The sequence below is a fragment of the Falco naumanni genome, chromosome 5 (genome assembly GCF_017639655.2).
Source record: "Falco naumanni isolate bFalNau1 chromosome 5, bFalNau1.pat, whole genome shotgun sequence".
Taxonomy (NCBI): Eukaryota; Metazoa; Chordata; class Aves; order Falconiformes; family Falconidae; genus Falco; species Falco naumanni.
The window spans coordinates 22,054,100-22,079,685 of record NC_054058.1 but is presented as its reverse complement, the minus strand read 5'-3'; the positions used below and the strand labels follow the sequence as shown (position 1 = coordinate 22,079,685).

General features: G+C 40.6%; 1 protein-coding gene across 1 annotated transcript in view; it reads left to right on the top strand.

Annotated features, from left to right (window-relative positions):
- PTPRO (protein tyrosine phosphatase receptor type O) overlaps positions 1-25,586 on the top strand; it is a 155,324-nt gene that overhangs the window by 105,566 nt on the left and 24,172 nt on the right. The window contains exons 8-16 of the mRNA XM_040594612.1: positions 1,726-1,846; positions 4,217-4,410; positions 6,766-6,877; positions 12,313-12,464; positions 15,137-15,257; positions 18,800-18,939; positions 21,583-21,715; positions 23,049-23,169; positions 25,113-25,181. Of these exons, the coding sequence (XP_040450546.1) occupies positions 1,726-1,846; positions 4,217-4,410; positions 6,766-6,877; positions 12,313-12,464; positions 15,137-15,257; positions 18,800-18,939; positions 21,583-21,715; positions 23,049-23,169; positions 25,113-25,181 (1,163 nt within the window). The remainder of the gene's footprint in view (positions 1-1,725; positions 1,847-4,216; positions 4,411-6,765; positions 6,878-12,312; positions 12,465-15,136; positions 15,258-18,799; positions 18,940-21,582; positions 21,716-23,048; positions 23,170-25,112; positions 25,182-25,586) is intronic.

The window sequence follows — 25,586 nt, the reverse complement described above, 5'->3', positions numbered from 1 at the left end:
TGTGCTATAATGGATCAGCGGCATGTGGCTTCATTCAGAGGGTTTAGCCCACACCTCAGTTACCAAGATGCTGATAAGGCCGTTTTCTGAGCAGTGCTACAGCTTCTGTCTGACCCTCTAAATGTGTGTGATGGAGGAGCCTGCAAAGGTCTGCAGCTCTGCCCTGCTGCACGCTCACCTTGCCCATGGGAATGGAAGGAGACCTCCAGCAGTCCCAGTAAATCTTCATCTCCTTCAGCTTTGTGATTAGCCCTGCAAGTTAATTAATACAGGGAGTCTACATCCTTTAAAAATGTATTTTAAAATGAATCTTTGTCAAAATGTTTTGAGTTTTATTCCAAGAGTGGCTATGAACTTAAACGCTTCAAAGTGTCTTTCCATGACAGTTTGAGAAATGTTTTTCAGAATCAGTTTGTAATCTCACTGAGTTATTTTCTTTCCATTTATTAAAAGTGTAGTCATTTAATCAGGGAGCAAAATAATACAGTAGGTGGTTATAAACCACAGATCACAAGTATATACAGATGTGATTAAAGTACAGAATTCATCTACAAACTCAAAAATAAGTACCTAAAGCTAATCCGTGAATAAGCAAGACATCTGTAAAACATGTTTATTGCAAGTAGGTATAAAGGTCTAAATATAGTTATTTGTTTCTTTCTGTCACTACAAATATTCATACCACCTCTAATCATCAAATGTTATCAGCTTCTTATGCCTAGAATTATTAATGGCTGTTGGTTTGAATTCTCCTTGATGAGCTGAAAAGGGCAAAATTCAGTGCAGCGTTCTATCAATTTCTATCATTGTGCATGATTTAAAAGTGATTTATCTTTCCAAAGCATCTGTTAAAGAGAAATTCTGTTCCTCCTAAGTCTATGCTGGCACTGATATATTCATGTGCATTGCAGTAAACCACCAATGCAAAGGTGGCTGTGATACAGACTTTGGAAACATTGCAAAAAAAATTAGTAGGAAACATCAGCCTGCAATTCTAGAACAGGTGCATAAAGTCCTTTCCTCAAAGCTGCTCTGTGCATTTGCTGTTAGCTGGCTTTTCAGGAGATAAGACATTTCATAATGTATAAGACCAGGAATCACTTGGTCAGGCATTTTGCCCCTGGCTCTGACTGAAAGCTGGAGTGGCACAGCAGGAACTTTAATGATGATGCTTCAAACCGAAAAGAAAAATCACAATGTCCCTTAGTCAGGTTATGTAGTGCTGTGCAGGGGAGGTGAAAGAGAGTAATTCCTCTCTGATTTCACCATGAAGTCACTTAACAAATGCATTCACAAAACAGCTTTCCCATAACGCTGCCTTCAGCTCATATAGCTGCAGATGAATCAGATGGCCGATGAAAAGCCTTCAGGGTTTTATTGAAAACACACGGTCTAAATATTCCAGCCTGAATATCACCTGAATATGAATAATGTAGCCTGACTATTTCAATAAACTTTGACAGTAGGAGGGAATGGGTCTGCAGGGTGACAGCTGACCTTATGCAGCAAGGCAAGTGTGATTCTGTGAGTCAGATCATTTGTCAAGTCAGTCCCGACCACTTTCACAGTTTTGCCATTTTGGACTTAATGAATGGAGTTTTAGCTGCTGATGCCAGTGTGTTCAGAATCATACCTTCTATAACTGGAGTAGTTCAAGTACAGCCTTATTATTCTTTTAATTAGCCAAGTAAATACTTCATAACCAATGTGTTCTCCTCCTGTTAGGTGAATTCAAGCAGCAGCCTCATTGAAAATCTTGTTCCTGGTGCCCAGTACCAAGTTGTGGTTTACTTGCGGAAAGGACCGTTGGTCGGACCGCCTTCTGATCCTGTTACATTTTCCATTGGTAACCCCTGCATCTACTGTTTGAAAAGCGTTTGTTTTGTTCTTAAATATATCTAGTATATTTATTAAGTCCTAAAGCCTATAATGTAATGAACACTTATTGAGAATATTTTTCTTGTATTGTCTAGCCCATTACTGAGGTGGGGAAAATACTCCTTCTGTGGGAGACAGATATTTCACATTTAAATGTTAAGTTATTACCAAACCTAAATAGAGAGCAGTTATGGCCAGGATTCAGACACAGTGCCCTGTGAAAGGAACCGTCCTGGACACCTGAGTATATGTTTATCTCTAGCAGTGCTCATAGTCATTTAGGGTGGGAGTCACCTCACTTAGGTGTAGCCAGCCTGAGCTGCAGGGGGTCTGTGGTGCATGGAGAGGTGTGGGCATTTCCCAGAGGTGATTCATTCCCACTGGCTCATGAAGTGCATGGAACTGCTGTTAGGACATGTGTTGCAAATGTGCTTTATGATGGATGTAGTGTGGCACAGTCCAAGGGCCACAGTGCTGAGAGTCAGAAGAGCTGGCTTATCTCCTGTAGTACTACATGACCATCATCAGCTTCAGTTTATGCCTTGTCTTTCTGGAGTTGTCTGCTTTAAGATTTGAAGATAAGAAGAACCCTCGGAGACAGAGAGTGACCTTTTCAAGAACGTGGTTTTACGGCCAAAAGGCAGAGCTGCTGCCCCCATGACCATAATTCAGGATTCCACCAAGCAGCTAAATAGTCACTTAAGATAAAATTCGGTATCTTTTAGTTTCACTATCATTTATTTTGTTAAGGTTACCACTTTAAAATAAAAGTATTAAAAAGAGAAAGGGCAAAGAGGAAGATTCAGTGTGTAGAGTTACATTTGCAGAGAAATATTTAACGTGAGTCACCCAGCTTCTCCTTTTGACAAATAGTCTGCCTTGTGGGAAAGCAGGTAGCTGAAAATTAGAGATCTTCAGTATTTCTCATTCTGCTTCCTCTCTGATGTAGGGAAAAAAGTGAAACAGGAGAACCCCAAAGTTAATCTGTAAAGAGCTGAATCCTTAAAAGAAAGCGAATATGTAGACTAGTGAATATGGTGATAGCCTTTTCATTCTAGGCAATGTCCTTATAGATTTTCATAAATCGGTTCTGAATAAAAGAGTATGGTATGTTTTGTAAAGGAAAAGTAGTAAGTAGAAATATATATAGTTTATTAAACTCTACTAATGGACAATTTTTACAAATGCTTTTGATTTTCATTCTCTGTGTAGTTAGTTCAGAAATCTGCAAAATTCTGTTTTCACTTGAGAAAGTAAAATCATGTATTTCCAAAGCAAATAAGTTCCTTCTTTTTCTCACTTTGTGTGGCCTCACAACCATAAAAGTTTTTTACCAAACCCAAAATGGCAACCAGTTTCTAAGCAAAACATATCATAGGTTTGTTGTTATAAAGAGGATGTTTTTATGCAGTAAAACAACAGTTGTATGAGTTTTCATTTCAGAACAAGATACTGAACTTGATATTAAAGTAGTAGAACTGCAAAGCAAACTGTTCTGTAGAACTATCAGTGGTGCTTAATGAATGAAACTGAAATAAGATAAAATATACTTTTAAAAAGTATTCAATTCTCCCCATATTTATCCTAAGCCTCACTTTCACTGGGTATTAACACTTTAGAGAAAGCAAAGAAAAGATGTGGTAAATGATTTATGAAGGCAAAGACAATCATGTGCTAACATGGGCTGAAGTAATCTGGGTGCCGGTCTTGGCTCTGACCCAGTGTGCAATAGCTGGGGCTCTGCAACTCTTGCAAATGTTAGCAAAGTACTTATTTAAGTAGCCTTAGTTAAGTCATGAGGAATAATTGCTTTCCAGACTAGTAAGGGATGCAGAAGTTGACCCTTATGTGACATTTTTCAAATCACTTGACGACTTCATCATCTGCGAGACAAGAATAGCAATACACGACAGCACCTTTAGGTTCCCCAGGGAAGGAGGGCTAGACATAAGAACTGTTCTTTCTCATAGTCTTCATCTTCCAAAGTGTTATGGCTTTTGATGCTTTTGTTTTTGAGCAACTTGAAATAACTCCTAAACATCCTGATTTTCAGAGTAGAATGGAGCCCTCCATTTATGAAAAAGCAAGCCCTGTACTTTATCTCAAGCTAAGCAGCCAACACCAGTAGCCTGTAGTCATTTCTGAAAAAGTAGACTTAACAAACTGGAGAACAAATGGTGAAAAAATGGTATTCAACTGCTTGTGACAAGAAAACTCTTGGGAATTAAAGTCGGGAACAAACCAGAAACAGGTAGAACTTGTTTCAGGAAAGGTGGTGTTTTAAAATGAAGTGTAACTGATAACCCACACATTGCTAACCACAATTTCTGGTTTATAGTGCCCACTGGAATAAAGGATCTGACGCTTTACCCTTTGGGACCTACTGCTGTTGTTTTGAGCTGGAACAGACCTTTCCTTGGGGTGTTCAGGAAATACGTTGTAGAAATGTTTTACTTCAACCCATCAACGATGACCTCCGAGTGGACAACCTACTATGAAATAGCAGCAACTGTCTCCTTAACTGCCTCTGTGGTAAAGTGACCATTGCTGACTATTGCTTTCCCAAGCCTGTGTGGCCCTGGCACCTTGTGACATTTCTTTGCCCAGCTTTTCCCCCATGAATGTGTATATATGGCTTTAAGCCTGGCATATTTTTGCAGGCAAAGTAGAGAAGATGGCCAGGATGCTAGAGGCATTTTCTGTTCTAAAGTAAGGGAATGCCAGCTGAACCATGCTAAATTTTAAGCAGAGCAATGAGATAGGAGATGAGCCTCTTTTTTTGATGACAAATGGGCATGTTCAGCAAGTCCAGAGGCAGCTTCAGTTTGTGGGTCAGTTTGTCAGTCAAGGCTTTAAAAATGCCATCATCTCTTCAGGGGGAGTAGTCTAAAGCCTTATCTACATAATTAATATTGATAATATGCATTTGGGGCTTGCAGGCTAGTCTTGCAGTGTGCCATCTGGAAGGCTTAGCTGCAGAGATGCTTTTGTGACTTATGCCAAGATTTCAACGGGGTGGAGACTGATCTTTAGAAGAACACACTTACATGTGTATGCTCGTGCATGTTGCAGAAATAAAGTGAAATTCTCCTCCTCTTTTCCCTTAGTTCCTAGAGGAGGTGAGCAGATTTTATTCAGGCTTCACTGTAGCGCAAGACAGCAAGCAATTTTAAAGGAAATTAGTTGTTCAGAAAGTTGTGAGTATGCAAAAAGGATAGCAATAACTTTTGCTGCTTATGATAGCCACAGTGATTTACCGTAATTGATTTGCATAATACCATTTGTGGAGTCATTTTGGCTACAGCAGCTTAACTGTAATTGGGTACGTGACTGTAAATCTAGCATATAAATCTCCAGGGAAATTAAAACCAAAAAATAACTTAGCAAATGAGTAATTAATAACTTGTAATCATGACTCAGCACAATTAGATTAATACCCGAGTTAATGTGGTTCAGTAGAAAACGAGATGATATCGTCCCTTAAGGTTGCAAATCCTGCTCAAGGAAGCCAAGTCGGAATTCCTGTGTCTGAATTTCAGTCTGAAATGTGACACTGCTATATCACAGCTAAAATGGACATTTCTTAAGGAATAATTTCAAAAAGTAAGCCTGAATTAGAATGAGTCTCTACCTGTTCTTCTGTTACAGCATTTAACATACAGGTAGGTAAGGGTGGACTTTTGTTTGGGTTCCCTAGCGGTGCTCCAGAATCCCACCGAGTGCCACAGATTTCCCTATGATCTACTGACACCTGTGAGTGGTGTATTCTGGGGCAACAGTGTCAAACCCAGTGAGAACACAAGGGAATAAAAAAAATCAAGCTATCTGACAGCTTAGATAAAAAATTATTTCCTGAAGAGTTATCACTTGGTAAGAAACTTTGGCACTGAATTTGCCCTTTAACACTGTTTAGTTACTTCATGCTTTTTGTGCTCTGCATCTTATTTTAAAATTGTCAAAGCAATGTTGGTATTTTAAATGTTATACCAAGTGCATGTCAGAAGAAGCCCAAGCATCTTCAAGGTTTTGGTGTTAATTGGATACAATTTTTTCTAAAAAGCATAAAAAGTATAGTTCACAAACCCTGTATTTGGATTGCCTTGAAGTATCTGTGGGGGAAAAAGGCCACTGCAAACAGCAGAAATACATAAACCCAGCAGTTTCTAATTTGTTGAAAATTTTCATTATTTCTAATTTGTTTTTATTGTGAATTTTAAAAATATCATGAAGCTTTTCATTTAATCATGAAATGAAACATTTGAAGCTTTTGGTGCTGGCAGTTTGATTTTAACTTAAGTATTACGTATGATATTATAATATAAAATGTATTGCATTTTATACTTCATTTGTATCTCATTTTTATTTATATATATAATTTATGTCTCATAAGTCATTTATGTTTCATTCATATTTCATTTATAATAAATGATAATAGCAAATGAAATACACTTTGAAAATTGGAAAAAAATAAGTCTTTTGAAGTGACAATATCTGAGTCAAAAGCATTTCTAATTTATCCTCAAACCCTGTTTAATTGAGATAGGAAAGCCTACATTTTCCAGTTAAATATTCTGCCTTCATCAAATCAGAATTTTGTGATGAAAGATTGCTCTGGGGGAATCGTTCTCACTGCTGTGGAAGTCACTGGGTGGTTCTTGTGGCGGGTGAGACCTGGGACCACCTAGATGTGGCTGTGAGCAGCAGAGCCATCACAACCGTGTTCGCTCCCGCGGCACGGAGTTTTGAATCAATTCAAACACCAAATTTCAGAGATTTCCACTGGAGTGAGGAATGGGAGCTCAGTGAGTGTGGACACTAGATTTTGCAAATATTGTTGGGACGGTGAATTTTCTCCTGAGCTGCTGTTTGTTTTTTGTCGCTTTACAGAGAGTCGCTAACCTGCTGCCTGCTTGGTATTACAATTTCCGGGTCACCATGGTGACTTGGGGGGACCCAGAGCTGAGCTGCTGTGACAGTTCCACCATCAGCTTCATAACAGGTAAGCAGCCATCTGAAAAGACTGTGGAAATGCTCCCAGGAGCAGACGCGCTGAGAAAGTCTGACTTGGGTGTTGTGTTTCACCAGCAGATACTTGCAAGTTAGGATATGTAACGGCTAACTGAGGGGGTGGGGGGATTAATTTTTTAATTATTTTTTTTAAGGAAAGCTCTGAGGACAGCTTTAAATAAATATATATAATTTTCCGATGCAAAGCACAGTTCTTGATTTCCTTGTTCCAGTCCTCCATCAGCTGAGTGCATGTCTCCAGTGAGGGCCGGTGATCCTGCTCATCTTCTACAACACCGTACGATTTACACACTGAGAAATGAATGTGTAGCTAAGTAAATCTAAATTCTTAGGTTTGCTAGTAGTAAGAAACATTTTTCCTTATATTTGCAATATTTCCAAATGCTTTTTCCTCCTCCGTCCCCCTCCCAGTAATCCACAGATCAGAGCATGGCTTGTGTGGCACCTTAACAGGGAGTTATGCACTGCTAGGCAGACTGAGGCAGGTACTATGCTCGGGAGCACGTTATTCTTGCCCTCCAGCTTTGCTTTTTCTGCTGGGTGTTTTTCACTTGCAAGGAGAGAAGGGTGCTCCTGTGATCAAGGCATTGCACCCATGCTGGCTAAATTAGCCTTGGGAAACGGTGGCGTTGGCAAGTCATTTGTAATCTGGATTCTAAAACTGCAGCAAATTGATATAACCATGTGGATTGCCCTCTTGCAGTTGGCACGAGCCGTGCATTTAACACACTCCATTGTCTCGTGTCAGATTCTTTGGTTTTGAATCTTCAGTATGTCAAACAGATCAGCCATAGAGGGATTAGCATATAAGAGGTCCTGTTAGGGCCTTGCCGTGTTTTCCTAGCATCCAGGATGGTTGAGTCAAAGTTCCCTATTGCATCATTTTGCTTTTGTTCACCGCTGTTTAGTTCATCTTGCAGTATAGGTGATAATAAATAATTCAGATGCACCATGAGAGGAATTAAAGTATGACTTGCTCTTCTTTTCCATCTGTATAAAACAAATTATGAGGAAAATCAGCCTACAAGGTCCCAGCCACTCCCTCCAAAGGAGATACTAGCTTAGTTCCAGATTTTCTGTTTGGTGAGAGGCTAAGAGGATGTAACTGAGGAAGAAACTGAATAAGACCCATTTGTAATGATGACGAATAGTGCCTGTGCCTGACAGGGCCACAACAGAGTAGTTATCAGTCAGTTAAGTCCTAGCTCCACTGAAGTCTCCAGAAACCCTCCTATCCTGAGATATCTGATACCAAGTTTAACTGCTGACAAACCCTGGCGCTTCTGTAGTGTATCAGAAACCCATAGCAGCCACCGGAGTCCCATGAAGGGTCTTCAGGGATATTCATTGTCCTTTGGCATCAACATTTCTGTAGCACTATAAGGAAGCAATTTTCCAGCTGGTTGGTTGCTATATCAGGGGAAAAATGTCTTTTTCAGCTGATTTGGGTACCTGATTCAGCGTTTTAGAGTGGAATGTTCCAGTGGGACCATCACACTTCAATATTGTCTCTCCAGAAACCTTCAGCAGAAATGCAGGAGATTAAGGCTGTTCTAAAGTATTAGCTGTAATAGGGATAAGTCTGGATCTCTGTGTGGTGAAAGTAAAAACTGTTACTGCTATTAGATGAAAAGTGGATCAACTCCTTAACTAGCAGATGCAAACAAAATCAGAAATGGGTGGATCCCTTAGACAACATCATCCATTTATGACTGGAAAAACCTCTCTTCAAAATGATCTTAGGTGAAAATATCCAGAAAATATCCAATGGGAAAATTGTATCAGTGCTTAATTCCTCATTCCTCATATTGTCAATGGTTTATCTTTTGCTTTTGATCTGAATTTTTCTAGTTTTAATATCCAGCCCGTAATTCTTGTTACACTTTTCTCCTATTGATTGAAGAGACACCAAGCTTTTTTAATTTCACTCTTTTCTGTTAATAAGTTGCTTCCATTGAATGCTTCAGGTGCTCTCACTGTAAGCCATTTTCTCATGTTATTTTTTCCCCCAACTCTGCCTCTCTTATTTTTACTGTCTTTACCAAAGTACATGGAAACTGAAAGTGTAATACCAGCCTGCTGAATACTCCTACAGAGGCAAAATCAGCTCCCTATTCAGTGCTCTTCTGTTTGTGCATCTAGATGATTGCATTTGCTATGGCATCACAATGGAGATCTGTGTTCATTTGTGTTAGAAGCCACGGAATAGACATAATTTATCATTTGAGAAGTGTTGTCTACGTTTTTTTTTCCTAAAGACTCAGCTTGCACCTGGTACTTTGAAATATATTTTGCTTGAGCAAGCCCAGCGTAGGGACCAATAATTCAAATCACAACCCTGTCCAAATCTTCCACCTCTCTGCCGTTTGCCATGTTACTTGCATGGTTTGTCAGCAGTGCTTTTACTTCCAGAGTATTGATGAAAATGTTGAATAGCAGTGAGCCAGATCACAGCATTTTGAGGGAAGAGACCTAACAAAGAAATCTGATTTGATCGAATTACAAGCACTTATCAATAGATGGTCACCACTGCATGTGAGCATTAAATACACTCTGGTCTTCTGATTGCCTTATTAGTTGCAATCTCTTCAGCTCTGTCCAGGGACAGCTCTTGGGCTAACTTGCTAGAAAGTGGCATGCCAATTTTTCATGTCTGCAAGTTTGAAATGTTTGTCCCCAGTAGATGATGCCTTTTCACTCTTTCAAGTTACCAGGGGACTGCAGAGTTCTTTATCACCCTCAGCCTCTTTCTTTCCAGAGAGGAAACAGATGGTTTTATGGAGCGCTTGGTCCCATTTTGCATCACTCTGAACAATGCCAGGAAATAAAACAAACAAACAAAAAAAAAACCCACACCAAAAAGCCCTAAATTTTGAAGTACTAGAATGAAGGTATTGTAGTCTTGACAGTGCACCATCTGTCAGCTCTTCTGTGTATAACTGGAAAGCTAACCTCTGCACCTGGAACATAAGCCCGATTTTTTAAAAACAAAGCAGAAGGATCATCTGGGAGTTCGGGACCACACCTTGCAGAAAGCTCAGAGCAGACAAGCCATTTCCCTAATGCAGGATTCCATGCTCATGGGGAGTCTATAGCAAGGCTGGGGCTTTACTGACCTGCAGTACCTGGAATTAAAAAGGTATTACAAGAGACCAGATGATGTACAGCTCTCTCCCTTAACAGCTGGTCGGATGTTCCCAGGAGAGTGGGGGAGATTTGGGAGATCCCAGAGACTTATCAGAAACAGCATTTCTTTTCTCAGACTCTTGCATCAACAGTTGCATGCTGTTGTTATAACGCAGAGAGATTGTAGCCCTGCCAGTGTTGCTGTGGTGACTAATGGGATTTTAATGCCATCTGCTGTAAACAGCTGGATTTAAAGCAATCATAAGCAAGGGCACTTTAGACCACCAACATTTTATTTTTCAATGAGGATTCTTTTAGCTTTGGAGAAGCAAAAAGAGTAAGAAAGACAGACTCTTGGTGTTGGAGAGCACTGCCACATCTGTCTGTTGGTCCCGTGGATGCCTTCAGCTGTTACTTTGGGCCAGGTCAGCAACGGGATGTCATTTCTTACAGTCTCTCTGTGCCACTCAGTTCCCCGTGGAACATGTGGTGCTGGGGGAGTGGGTCACACAAGCCCTGGCCTCATAGTCTTGTTTCACACATACTGGACATTCATTGCCAGATACCTAAAGCAAACAGGTGTATGAATGTTAAGAGGGAAAAGCATGTCATCAATAATTAAGTATAGGAGGACATTATTATTATTATTGCATAAGATTCATGCCAGTTGTGACATTAAATTGGAGGGAATACACAGTCCTTGTGCAGGGATGGACTGGGAACTATAGAAATTAAAAGAAGCAGTATTTGAAAGATTTTATATTAAATAAGGTTGCTTCCTCTCAACAACATAAAAGGACATTTTCAAGATAAATTTGAGAGAATAGTCGCACTAAACTTTTCTAGATGGCTCTAAACTGTCTGTGCATTGTATCCGCCGCCTTCCTCAGTGATTGCTTCAGCAAATCTCTTCCTTAATCCAGAATGTGTCTTAGAATCTTTCGTGAAAGCAGCAGTGACATCTTGTGGCCCTTTCCAACAGACCCGAGCTCCTGCTCCCGCCTGCGTTTGTCGGGGCTGCTGGCGCCCCGGGGTGCGCAGGGCGCCCGGGCTGTGCTGGGGAGGGGCCTCCTGCCAGGCAGCATTTGCACGGACTCGCTGGACCCAGCGGGGCTTGTGCAAGGGTAGACCAGTCAGTCCACGTTATTTTTTTTTTCCTACAGTACTCCTAAAGAATCTGCCAAGCACGCAGATTTGTACACTTCCCCGTTTTATCCGGGTTATCCCACTGATACCGGTTTGAAGGGATTATGATCTCTGCCTATCACTGACTTTCACTTTTGGGTCTCCATCCGTTTTAACTTAGATCCTAAGGGGGGACCTGCACGTCCGAGTTAGGCAATCGAGGTGAGCTGAGCAGCTCTGCTGCCTCTGCAGTTAACAGAGAGGCACCTCCAAGAGGTAATTCTCACCTTAAATTTCTATTTTAGGAGGAGATGAGTTGCTTTGGAGGTTGCTCTCTTTCTTCTTGGCCGCACAGAGAGCCAAGGACTTGCTGGCAGCTCCAGCGTGAGACAAGCCGTCAAACAGGCTGATGGGGCTGCGGTGGGACAGTGAGCTGTGCAGCGCAGGGCACAGTGCTAGGCAGGAGCTGGGTATGTGGAGGAAGAGGAGGGACAACAGCTGCTTCACCTAATACCTAATAGTGTAGCTATCATATGCCTGTAGATGAGACATTTGGTGTTTAGGGTGCAGTCAGCTGATGGCTGCCTTCTGCGGGGGTGGGACTTTCACCCTGGGAACAAAGGTGGCCGTAACTTTTCATGCAAAAAGATGTTCTTTGGAAAACTGCAGGCTTGGGGGCTTTTCCTCCTAGGAAGATGCAAGCTCAGTGAAGGGAAGATACTTTTTTCCTGTGGAAAAGCCATCCAAATATTTCAGTGTGGAAATTCTTGATTTCTCACTGATTGTCATTTCTTTTCAGCGCTATAACACGGTGAAGCAATATCTGAGGCTTTTAACTTGACTTGTTAATTCCATTTGTAAATGTTGACTCAAAAATTATTTGTATCAGCCAGTAGCTTTGTGATAATTTAAAAGAAACCCATACAACTAAAATATTGAAAACAAAAATGTATTTTTTTTCTGCGTATCTCCCAGGTTAAATGCTGGTTTTCATTTCTTTCAGCTAGCACTCAGGTGCAGACACTTGTACTAGTATTTTTCTGCTGTCTTTGTGATGCTTTCTTCCAAATAGTATCCTTTGAAAGACATGTATTACTGGATTTGGTAATCGACTGTGTTAGACAAGTCTGTAATACACTTTCCTTCTTCCTTCAGCACCAGTGGCACCCGAGATTACCTCTGTAGAATATTATAACCACCTTTTGTATGTCACCTGGACCTATGGAGGAGATGGTACTGACCTTTCTCATTCCAGGATGTTACATTGGATGGTCATTGCAGAAGGAAAGAAAAAAATTAAGAAGAGTGTAAGTATGAGTGAGGACGGTGTTACTCTGTTAGGTTGGATTTTTTTGCTGAGTTGATAAATTTGTACTACAAAGTTTAAGCAAGTTCATTAAGACTGACAGAAGCCTGATGAGGTAAAGTTGCTTCACAGTGTTAGCAGGCATTTCTAATGCTCAGGCTCTCAAAACAGCCCATGGACAAAATGATTCTGTGGTGATCCAGCACAAGTGTTGATAATTTAGGTAAGAAGTTAGAAGTAGCTTACAAAGTTCTGAGCTGCAGACAGTAAAACATGAGTATTTTTTAGTGAACAATTTCCAATTGGTCTTTTCAATTTCTATCTATTAATAGGGAGACTACTGGCTGCGTTATTTTAGTTCATTCAGACCATTCTATTTCCTGACTTTATCTAACAGACTTTCCTACAAATTACATTGTTTTCATTTTCTGTTAGAGTACAAGTCCCACTGTAACTGATGGGTTGAGTACTTCACCCAGAATGCGTGCACTTAGAAAACTTGCCAGATGTTAAGATGAATGCATTCTCTTGAACTTTTCCAGCATATTTAAAAATCACTTAGAAAAAGAAATCTGGGGTTTCCAGTTATGGATTAAAGTCATGCTGCTGCAGGATACTGAGATGCATGTTTAATCTGAAGCAAAAGAGCAGCCCCTGGACATCCAGTGAATAGTGGTTGAACTAGCAGTGGAGCACTGCAGGGCAGGAACATATATGGCCAGCGGTGTAGCTTCATACAACTTGTGGCCTGTGACTGTCTTCTACACCACTACTGATCTTTCGATCCTTGCCAGGGAGAAAGTGTCTGATCTTTTTCAAGGGAAAGGTTTCCCTTCTACAACTGAAGGCTCAGCAGGTGCTGAGCGGGAATTGTTTTTTCAGCGTAAGTACAAATTCTTCAGCAGTTTCCATTTGGATTTATATGGAGCACCCTGGCTTTCATTGGATTCCTAGCGGCTGCAAGAGTGCACCCATCTGGAGCTTGTGGCAGCATGAATCTAATTACATGATTAGTAAAACTGTTCAAAAACATGACCTTTCTGAACAGCAGGAACTTCCAATATTTGGATCTTTGTTTCAAATGAGGAAGAAAACTCCACATTTTAATTTTTTAATTATTACAAATAAAATATTCTAACAATTGAATTCTTAAAAAATTGCGCTGTGATATCCCTCTCCTCTCCTTCTTCCAAAAGTCATGTTCTGTGTAAGGTTATTATTCTTCCAGGGAAAATCTGATTTGTGTGCCATTCAACTTCACTGAATGTGAAAATCTCAAATTAAATAAATATAAAATAGACATTGAATAGGAAACTAAATTAAAAAGAATATTGCGTATGTAATTTTAGATTACTCAAAAAATTAAAATAGAGACTATTCACAGTAGAGTATATTACTATATTATATTATTATAGAGAGTATTCACAGTAGAGCAAATAAAACTTCAAAGCTTTAGGAATGTTCTTAGAAATGTTTGTCTTTATATTATTTTCAGGACAAGGGAACCCAGAAAGTATTCTTTAGGAAATTCCTGCAACAACCTACTTCTGACTAACTTTTATGGTCCTGCTCACATTTGTAAATATGGGTACACACTTGCAGGCATCAGGGTATATCTGTTCTTCTAAGCTCTGTTAGTCACTTCCAGAAATTGTTTCCTTTAAAAATCTTACTATATTGTAATGTCTTTATCTGATTTATTAATATTGCTATTATGGTTGTTTTTCTTGAGCAATTATTACAATAAATAGGTAACACTATCAGGCAATGATGACTTTTTCTTCCTGCTATGTGTGTACTTCCCAAGACTCTGTAGAAGTTGGTCAGTTTGTAGAGAAGCGATGAAAATAACGTGCATAGTCCTGTTAGCCTTTATTCAGAACTGTCTGTTTCTCTTGGAACCAAAAACTTCAGCCTGAAAATTAAGTGACTATGAAAACCAGCATGCGATTCCTGAATGTGCCCTTTGTAGATAGTCTACAAGTGCTCTGAAAGCAGTCTGTTGCAGTAGCTGAGTTCTGCGTCCTTCTCCATGACCCTGGAGAAATGGGGAGCTTACTTCCAAAATAACAGGAAGAATTTATTCAGTCATTTGAAGCTCAGCTCAGTTTTGGATCATATCTGGTTTCAAACTCGCAGATGACAGAAGTCAGGCCCTGAGATCTATTGTCAAGTCGACAGGTACCCAGGTAGGTGTTAGATTTGCCCAGCTGGATTCAATATGCAGGTTCTTAGGACATGTGAAGGCTTGCCTATATGTGTCTTGTGTACTCTTCTTAGAGATATCTGACCTGATTTAAATTCCTATAAAATTGCAATGGACTCAAATCCATGGCTTGTTTAGCATTTTGCACAACTTGAAAAATCTAGATGCAAGAGTATTCTCATTCATGTGAGGGAGATTTTAGTTTCTCCTTAAATTTTCACTGCTCGCATAGAAAATACAGCCTACGACTGTCTTCTTTTTACATTGTGATATTCTGCCGAGTGTTATGGCTTTCTGCAGTTGGTGTCAGTGGGAACTGGTTCATGTAACAAGTCTACAGTATGCAGAAGACATCTGCTGTGATGCACAAAACTTTCTTTGTAGTATATTATGTGACCTGATTGATTTTACAAGAAAGATGTATGGTTTGCATCATATTTTTAACAGTTGGTGTCTAATTACTGTAGGTAACACGCAATGTGATGACTGCAGTGTTGAGCTTGCCTCCGGGGGACATTTACAACCTTTCAGTGACTGCTTGTACTGAAAGAGGCAGCAATACTTCCCTGCCTCAGCTTGTGAAATTGGGTAAGAAGTGCTTGTAAATTATAAAGTCATTCCTTCTCTCATTTGACTGTAAGAGTAACTCTCTCAGCAGATTCAGCATCTTATTTCAGAGGTATGTACCTGTGAACACATTTCTTTTGCAAAGCTGTAGTTTTCAACTCACCTCGCTGTGAAGATTGTCTCATTCCTGTATGTGAAGCTGATCTCCTAGAATAGTATTATTCAAGAAGAGCAAGAGTGGCAGAATTTGACTGTCAGTGGAAGCAGAAGAGTGGAAATTGCTTAGTGCCTCACTGGGAGAACAACTCTGCTTCCATAGTTACTTCCCTAAGGTCTTGAACACAGATGGGTTTTGGGAACAGAGACTCAAGCTTCACAGATGAACTTTTCAGTACAAAGCAGAACCTTCCTTGCTTCTGACAAGCCTGTTTCTGGGTCTGCGCTCTGCCACCTGGTCTGGTCTCCTGTCGTCCATCCTCTCTCCCTGGATATCTCTATAATCTTCCAACACCAAAAATGTATCCTTAAATACATACCAATGACAGTGCTCTTTATGAAAACAGTCAGATTCATGGCTGTGAAACCCAGCATCATTCTGAAATAAACGTGTGTAATGTACTTAAAGGAAGACTTGAGAACCTAGTCCTTAAGGTATAACATATAACTTTCTGTGTGATTTCTTCCTTTACCTGTGAGAAAGACTGGACGCTACACCGTTGTACCTGAAGAGATTTTACTCTGCTTTTGCACACATATAGTATTGTGGAGCCACAGGTACCTAAAGCTGTGAAGTTCTGAAGTGTGCCTTACTGCTTTTGCAGACATTAACTCTGCTCTGAAGGTGGCTATGGAAGAGTTAGTAATTTCAAACTGGATTATCTTCTCTACACGCATAATAAACCTTTTGTGAATGACAGTGAAAGAAGTGAATTTAAAGGATTCCATGATTTCTAATTGAATTAGAGGCCTTGAAGCAATCACTGTCTATTTGTCTTTCTCAATAGCTCTTACATCTTTTAAACAGTGCTGGGGCAAGCAGCACAGCCATAAGAATCTGAAGTTCTTCCAGGTTTTTTTACCAAAGGGAATATTTGAAAGATGTAGACAAGTTCCATGGGTATTCCCTTCCCTATGCAAGTCCTGTCCATTGTTTTCCCCGCGCCTTGTGCCTGTGCACAGTCTGTTCCCAGGACTGAGTGAGTGGGTGTGTGAGTGCGAGTGTATCTCCTCACTCCCATTAACCAAATATTTTGGGGGGGTATTTCAAAGTATCAGGTAGCTTTATCTTTCAGACAGGTCCACAAGTGCCACATACCATTCAGGTTGTACACTGTACAGACTCATTGTACCTTCCTGTTCTTTGCTTGTGGACAGGCAGACTCTTACTGAACTGACATAGGTATTCTGCTCTTCCTCTTTCATTGACAACAAAGAGAAGGTGGAATGAATTCCATTTTAATAGGTCACTTTTAGATTCTTGGGTGCGGTTTTTTTGTAGTGGTTTGTTTTTTCTTTATGCTGTTTGCACTTTGAATAGACCACGGTAAAGATGTTTTACCAGAGGTTTTCCTTCTCTCTGTTTCTGAAGGAGCAATGGGAGTTGTAATTAGCAGTAGTGAGAACTGACTCTTAAGTGATAGACGACTCAGCACTTGGCAGTCACTTAAGCATTCCTGCCAAATGTTCTTCCCTTCATGATGTTTGCTTCATCCTGGCAACTTTCCACTTACAGAAAAATCAAGCCATTTGCTGGAGGCAAAAGGAGGTTTTGATTGGGGTGATGCCCAAATGCAAAACTCATATTTGAATTGAGGAAATTTTTTACCTGGAGTGAGGGATGGAATGTGTTTCTGAATCCAAGAGCTGATATATGGGTGTAATTAAGTGAGAGGAACGCTTTCCTATGTGGCGCTGGGACAACATGTACACTGCCATCCCCATGACACAGAAGCAGCCACGTGAACATGCCTCAGTCCCTACCCAACTCTCTCCTTTATGCCAATATAATCTTGGCAGCATCCAACCCTAGAACACTGATCTTATTGTCTGAGGATCAGATACGTCTCCAAAATGTCTATAACCACTTGAGCAAGGCATTTGTGCCAAGTTTTTTGTGGCAGATCTTACACATCACATCCAGGCTCCTGTGACAGCATCTCACAGAATGAGAATAACAAATCATTTGTGAAGGGGAAAAATAAGAAAAATAATGTTGTTGTACATAGCACGCTGTATGTAGTGTGTCAGGATCCTGGAATCAGGTCATTGTTTGACGATGATAATTTTCATTAAACATCTGTAGATTAGGAAATCTGAAAACTCTGGAGAACAGCTCGGAAATGTACAACCCAAACTTTGCACTCTCTGAAGGCAAACCAAAGAGCCCAGGGTGTCAGAGGCATTGAAAGCTAAGAAGTTCCAGTACCCGTTCTGTGAAATCATCAGGATGAAAATTGGGATCAAGCCTTGGTCTTTAAATAATCCTGGGAAAAAAAGTGTCTCTCATTTTAACACCGTGCCTAGGCTGTTTGCTTCTTCTCCCTTAAGGTTTCCCCTCCTGTTCTCCCGTGCTTTCCATACTCCACATTGGTTCAAGTTGGTTCAAAAAACAAAGGTGGGGTTGCAGTGATGGGTGGCCTCCACTGAGGTCAGCATGACCTCCCAGGGGCTACTGCCCGCCTAGCCACAGGGGTCAGTGGGCAGGAAGGTGGCACTGGAGGCAGCAGCCAAGGCCACCCTCTGCGGGGCTGGGGGCACTGGGTGTAGACCCCCATCCATGTGCCACAGAATCTCTGATGCCACCACTCCCAGGAGACCCTCCATATCCCTCCTGTCACAGGGTTGTCTCCTCCTCACCAGACCCCTGTGTATGTTTGCCCACTGCCAGTTCATCCGACACAACAGCAATGAAAATCAAAGCAATAAATTGAAGACCCCTGAGATCTGGACCCCTGTATTCAGTGAGGAGAGAAAATTCCTGTAGCTAACTGAAAGGAGCACAGATCTAATGGCCCTCAAATGTTAGCCCAGAAAAAAAAAAAAAAAATTACAAGATATTTTTTTAAAAAAACCTGCTAATTGACTAAGTATTTTCTCTGCTACAATTAAATGAACCTAGACAGCCTTTGCGTGTGGGAAGCTGCTTCTTTATGATCTCCTGGGCAGGCCTTGTGAAGAAAATCTTTCTCAGGCCAATTGCGTTACTAACAGGTAGACAGCCCTCTTCTCCCAAGAGAGTTTCTGCTAACATCATTCCATTAATAGAATATGCTGATCATCCTCAAACAAGGGCTCTGCTGAAAAGGGAAGTAATTATCCAACTGCCCAAATAAAGAACAGTTTAAATGGAGAAGAAAAACCAAGACACTTCATCATCTTCCCATTTTACAGTGGTAGTTTATCATCATGAGAGGCAGGGCTTTACACTGGCAGGCTTTATCTGAAGGAAATGAAAGACAGAAGGGCATCAGGCATTGCTTTCATTTTTGTTTGAGGCTTCCTTTTCTCAGTTGTCTGGAAACTTAAAGATAAGCTTAATTAAAGGAGATTTTTCTCTTAATCAGAGCCAGCCCCTCCAAAATCACTGTTCGCTGTCAACAAGACTCAGACCTCTGTGACTCTGCTGTGGGTAGAAGAAGGAGTAGCTGATTTCTTTGAAGTCTACTGCCAGCAGGCTGGAGCTGTTCAGGAAACAAAAGTCCAGGTATGTGTTTCTTCTTTGGTTTCTGCTCTTCATCTCTGAAAATGAGACCGGGCCTTGCATCTTTCTGGTTTGGTGTCTGCTCCTTAGCATTTGTGTGTAAAGCCCAGTGGCATTTTGTGCTCAGTACACAGGTTAGATCATTAAGCCAAAGGTGGTAACATGGTTCAGAATTAAATCTTTAAAAGCGAAACTACTAAAGCATTTCAAATGCTAAATTATTTCATTATTCTGCAATATTAAAATCGACTTCTGTTCTTACTGACTAGATTATGACTACTTGGACAGAAGCTATGTGCATCCAACAGGCTGTCAGTCTTTGGCTACTTATGAAAATGGCTCGGATATACTGTGGGATACCTAGAAGGCCACAAAACTAAGGGAATGTCAATGGGCAGGAAGGGAAAAAGGGTCAGATGATAAGGAATGGGGAAAATAGACATATTTAGATGCCATGAGATCTTTTATACAGCATTTTATTATTTCTGACTGGCTTTATTCCTGGCTTTGAGAACTGTTACCTGAAGTTCAGTAGGACCTCCACTCCTATTCAGAGTACCTTTATGCTACAAATAAGGCTGCTTCTCGTGTGTTTTGTCTCTTAGGGTATTTCCTTCGAGACCTACCTTCTCAGCCTCGCAAATGAACATCCTTTTCTCTCTGTCCAATTAGGTACTGCTCTCAGAGGCCACCTGGATATTGGAGTGTTGGTAATATTGTTCAGTGAAGAACTGAGCAGTAGTAGTTTTAATTGCTTGATGTTCAGTGCTTTGCAACATATGAGGCTTACTTTTTGATTTAGTTGATGGTGTAGTGAATCACTACGATTACATGTCATGAAATATAATTTTTTCCTGTGGACTTTTGCACATAATGGGGCATCATTCAGAAAAAAAGGCAAAAATAACCCACTCAGTCCACTGTTTATGACAAGAGAGACATACATATCCTTTAATCCTATGGAAGACTAGTCTGAATTATTTAATATTCTTTTTAAATTGAGAAAGGCACTGACTAAAGGGGGAAAAAAAAGTTTAAATGCACTTTAATGTTTTGGGTAGTTTGGATTCCACATCTAGATTCCTGCTTTTTCACAATTAATAGACTGTGAATTCTTTATCCACTTAACAGAGATTCAAAATAATGACATGGTCAGGTATAGAAAGTACCACAGGATTTGCAGCTGTAGTGCAGAGCAGGTCTGGTTTAAGAATGTCAGGAAAAGACTGCTCCATTTGGCAGGAGCTTCAGTGGGTGTCTTGTTTGTTGACATGAACACCTGGCAGTGGGAAATGCACAGAGATTGCCAGCTCACTTCTCATTAGGTTTGTCACCCTCTTTTCTGCCTCTCTGAAAGAAATGGGAAAGGCTCCTTTTTCAACTGCAAAAAGGGATCCTTTCTCATTAGACTGGTGAAAATTGTTTGTGATTTTCCATGCTAATTACATGAACATTTGTGTCCCTTTCCTGCATTTCTAATCAGTAAAATGAAAAGCAACAGCTTTCCAAGTTTGAACATCTTAGATTTTGGTTGACTAATTTAAATTTCCCAGAGGGAAAAATGGAAAACATCCAACCAAGTCCAACTGCCAAACTGTGGCCCCTCCTTTCATCTCAGGGAATAAAAGCCTCCTCCCTTACACTCATGTACATGTGATTTCATCTGCGTAATGTACCTCAGAATTGCACTGCAACAGGAACCCTTGCTAGCCTGGAAGGGGCCCATGACTGACAACAGGTCACTGCAAAAATCCAATGCTTGGGACTTGTTACAGCATCTCATGCCCCCCATCCAGAGTGAGTTCATTCATAAAACTTCTCCTTGTTCCCTTTCTAAATCACTGGCTCAATGTCCCTATTTTCTCATGTGCAACCCACCCTTGGTTCTGCTGGAGAGCACAGAAAAGCCTCTAATGACCTTAAGGAACTATATCTTTAAGTCAGTGCATATGTTATATATGTTGTCTTTTGTTATATCAGCATTTTAAAAACACAAAAGTGTTTACCAGGGACGTAGTAATTAAAACATTGTATAAATATGTTCTGTATAGAGTTTCTACTAGCTAGAAAAACTGAAGTGTGGGACATCTGAATGTAGTTATTGCCCAAAGGCTTTGCTCTACCTTTATTTTTCACCTTGGCCACTCGAAAGGCTCACAGCTCTTCACATCCAGGGGAGTTGCTTCAGAGGCAGAGGTGACACATATTCATACAAGGGTGTGGAGATTGCGACTGCCTTGGCTGCGCTTTGCATAAAAATAATTTTGTTTTCCTCCTGCCTGTATGGCTTAGTAACCAGAGCTCATGAACTCTGCCCACCTCTGGGGATGGCACAGAGGTCACAGCGCTTTCCCCCACCCAGCGTGTGCCTGACCAGCCCCCTGTGAGGCACCTTCCTGCCCTCCCCAAGGAGCCCTTGGGTGCTCTGGGATGTTCCTGCAGCTGTTTTCACCCCTGTTCCTCTCCCCTCGTCTGCCAGACTACTGGGCTACCTGCCTGTTTTCAAGGGCAGGCCCTGGTTACCTTCCCTGGGTTTTGAAGTGCTGGTTTCTTTGACCAGATCTGACTTTTGCCTGGTCAAGTATATGGTCAAAATTGTATTTACCAGAGCAACAAACTTCTGTGTGTTTTTCCCTGTATCTGTAGGAACCTGTCACTGTCTCTTCACACGTCGTGACCATTTCCAGCCTAACCCCTGCCACCTCCTACAACTGCAGCGTGACCACCTTCAGCCACGATAGCCCCAGCGTCCCCACTTTCATTGCGGTTTCCACCATGGGTAAGCAGCGCTTCCCTGCTTTCTTCTTCCTCCTCCAGCTGCAACATCTGTTTCTCCTTGCTTTCTAAAGCTGCTCTTGGTAATGCTGGCCCCAGGGGTTGGAAGGGTTGCCAGATGTGAATGGGATGGGGAAGCAGCTTTAAAAAGCCCTTAGAAAAATCCCCGCTGGGTGGTTGACTTGGAAAAATACAAACTAGAGGCTCAGTTCTCTATTGGGTTTTAGAAATCAGGGACCTAGTTTGTGGTGTCAAGGCTGAGCATCAGGGTACTGCCTGATGACATTTGTGGTGAAAAATGTCTTCTCAGTCAAGTCCAAACAAGAGGAAATTCCCATTTATAAGTTGCTAAAGCAAAACACTGCTCTCTGCTTTCAGTGAAGAAGTGGAGATAGGGCGAGAGAGAAGGAGAAGGGCCACTGCAGGACCTGGAGCAGTCACAGCTCGAAGGGATAGCTCCTGGTGGAGGCTCCCTGGGCGTGCCATGAAGCTTGGCTCTATACTGGCTCTGAAGAAAGAATATCGGTGTTGAACTGCCCAGAGCACTGGACTTTTCTTTAAAATCTCCCCTTCAGAATGATCAGTGTAATCTCTGCTTAGTTAGGGAGTTGTGAACTCTGTGCTGGAGTTCAGTGTCTGATATTTAGCTTAAAAATATCCATGGATTTTAATCTAAAAAGATGCTTCTCTAGAAACTGTGGATGTTAAATTATTCTGAGCAAGTAAAATAAAGAGGGTTTCTTTTATAATGAGCAGAACAGGGTATCTGGTCTCATATTAGTACAGTCGATAAGCGTGTAACATGGAACAAAAGTAAATCAAGGTTTTGTTATTCCAGTTGATTCCAGCTCTTATTTATAACAGAATATTTTGTTAAAATTTATTTTCCAAAGTAATTTGATTGATTTCAATCCACTATATTACAGACCCTCAGCTCGTAATTTTGCTTTTGGATCAGAAAAGGTATTGATTATTGTTGAAGAACAACTTCAGAGTTGAAATGTGCTTTGGAGAGATAGATGTTGAATATCTGTATTTTTTTATTTACTTCACCCTTTTCTCTTGTGTTATCAATGTCAGTCAAAAGCAAAAAAAATCAGAACATGCCAAAGTTTAACAAAAATGCCAGAGTGAAGTAATTTCCCCACAGAAATTTTATAAGAGCAACAACTAGTCAAAACCTCCCTTTATTTCTAGGGGTAGATTTTTCTCTTTGTAACACCAGGCTGAATGAGATCAGTTCAGCAAAATAACACCATCTACATTCAGGAGAAAAAAAAATCCAAAACCATTAGTGCTTCGGAATTGAATAACCGAATAATTGTTTGTATGTGCAGTCACCGAGATGAATCCCAACGTCGTGGTAATCTCTGTGTTAGCCATCCTAAGTATCCTTCTGATTGGACTGTTGCTCGTGACTCTTGTTGTACTGAGGAGAAAACATCTGCAGATGGCCAGGTAAGTCCGGATTTACGCTAATTCAAAAAATATCAGACAACAACAAACACAACGTGGCAATAGTTGCAACTAAGGACGCTTGTGTGCAGGATACCTTCAAAATAGTTGTCTTGCTGCTGTTTAGGAGCAGCATGTCTTCTCCCTCTATCTACTTTCATTCTTGACCTGAGTAATAAGCCTCAACCTTTGTCTCGTTTTGAACTTTGCAAGGTTAGGTCTGTAAGAAGTGCAATCACTTATTACAAAAGGGTTGTGTCAGGATCCTGAAAGATAATAAGAGTCCAAGACAACTGGGCATGAACAGGACATCAAGATGCTTTGCAAAGTCTTTCATATGGTTTGGAACAGATTTTCCATATCAACAAATAAGATGGTTTGTTCATCAGGTCCAGGATACAGCATTTCAGAGGCCATGTAAGGCCTGAGCCCTGGCATCCCTGGGATGAGGGAGGATGTGGCCAGGGCCCCAGGAGTGTCTCGCTAGAGCATTTGCCAGTCTGACTTCAAATCCTGGTCTTCCAGTTGTCCACATTCTGCACTCACATGGGCATCCTTCCTGTGGGAACTGCAGCATAAGAAAGAGCGTACGGGCTCACCTAGATCTTGTCTTTTTGCGCAATCAGGATGCAGCCAAATATACAGAGACCCACAAATCCAGAAGTGACCTCAGGTCCTGCTGTTCACCTATAACATTAATGATCCCAATTTGTTATGTCATACAGATGAAGGGGAAAATTATCTTATAAGAGTAAACCTTTTTTTTACAGAACCTGGGGTTCCTTCAGCTATCTGCAGCAATCATTTGTACCTGAATATTGAAATTCAGTTTTCTTTTCCTGGTGGTCTTACCTGTAACAGTTCACTTTAATGCAGGTTGTGTTATGGTCTGAGTGAACTGTGAAAGTTTCTCCAAACCTTTGATGTGTGGTTCGTTTCCTGGTTTTGGATGTATCCTGGAGTCTTCATCCTTTCATAATCTATGTAATGTATTTTATATTAATTTACTGTCTTGTGTCAAGAAAGGAAATGATTTCATGTGAAAAAGCATATGTGAAGAATCTTGCACCTAGCGGACACTGCATTTTGTGTGTCATATCTTGGCTATGTATTCCATGTAAGAGATGACCGCATCATGCATATTTTGCCAGCTATCTCTTTCAGTGAACGTCATGTGGTTTGTTCCTTTTGCGTGTAACTGGCTCTGTGAAAATCCCAGCTAAATTAATTACCTTTTCTATTTAATTACTGTGTCGGCAGCACAAATATTTTTCTTTTTCTCTTCGTCACTGTCTCTAGCCAAAGAAGATAAAAACTGCAGAAGGAAATTAAAAAAGTAAATCCAGTAAGAAGCTGCAAGTAATCGTTTACTTAAAACAAGGAATCAAAAATAGTCAAGTCAGTTTATAATTTCTAGCTGAAAATAATGGACCTGTGATAAACTCACCAGAATGTTATTCAGGAAATTCAGGTTTTTTCCACAATTATTTTGTGAACTCAAAATTAACATGATCCTATCAAATGCAGACAATTATACATCTTCTCCTTAGAGCTGGGACAGTAAATATTTAGTATAGGAAGGTAAACATTTACCATGTGTACAGAGGCCAGCAACTAGTGCTAGTGCCAGACTACAGAAAGCCCAAATCTGGACAGAAGATCTGTGATCTTTATTAGCAACTTCTCCTTTGTTTCACTCTTTTAAGGCATTATTAGGAAACCTGATCTCAGATGGTGTTGAACATTTATTGGGTTTGGATAACTCTGTTAAAGGGTTTCAGTTACACCTGAGATTACATAGGTTACATAGGTTGTCTCAGACTTAATCACAGATGTGAGTGTTCAGCACTTCCCCGCAACTCTGAGTTCTCCGTTAAATCAATGTAATTGCAAGCATTGTGAATCCAAAAATGGTAACTTTGCACCCAATGGTCTTCCTGAAACAGGGAGTGTGGGGCTGGAACCTTTGTCAATTTTGCATCTTTAGAGAGAGATGGAAAGCTTCCCTACAATTGGTAAGTGTTTGAAGCAAACCTTTTAATTATGTTTTTCCACATCTCTGCTTTTTGGCAAATACTACCTTTAATCATAAGTACTTATTTTTTATGCCATCCTGTCCCTTTTTAAGATAAAACTACTATAGCTGTTATTTTAGTATTTTATTTCTTTAATGTTGACTCAAGACTAAGTATTGTCACCTGCTATTTTTAGTAGGGAGTGATGTATATACATGTCAACTAAGTTGCTTAGATATGTTTTGGAAGGATATGGGGCTTTTTTCCTTTCTCTTGCAGACATATTTCCTGAAATAACATAAGTGTAGAAACTTGATCTATAAATCCATTAGCACTTCCATAGATATATATTTATATTGAGGAGTAAGCTTGCCCATAGATGACCAATTAGCAACTGTCTTCACG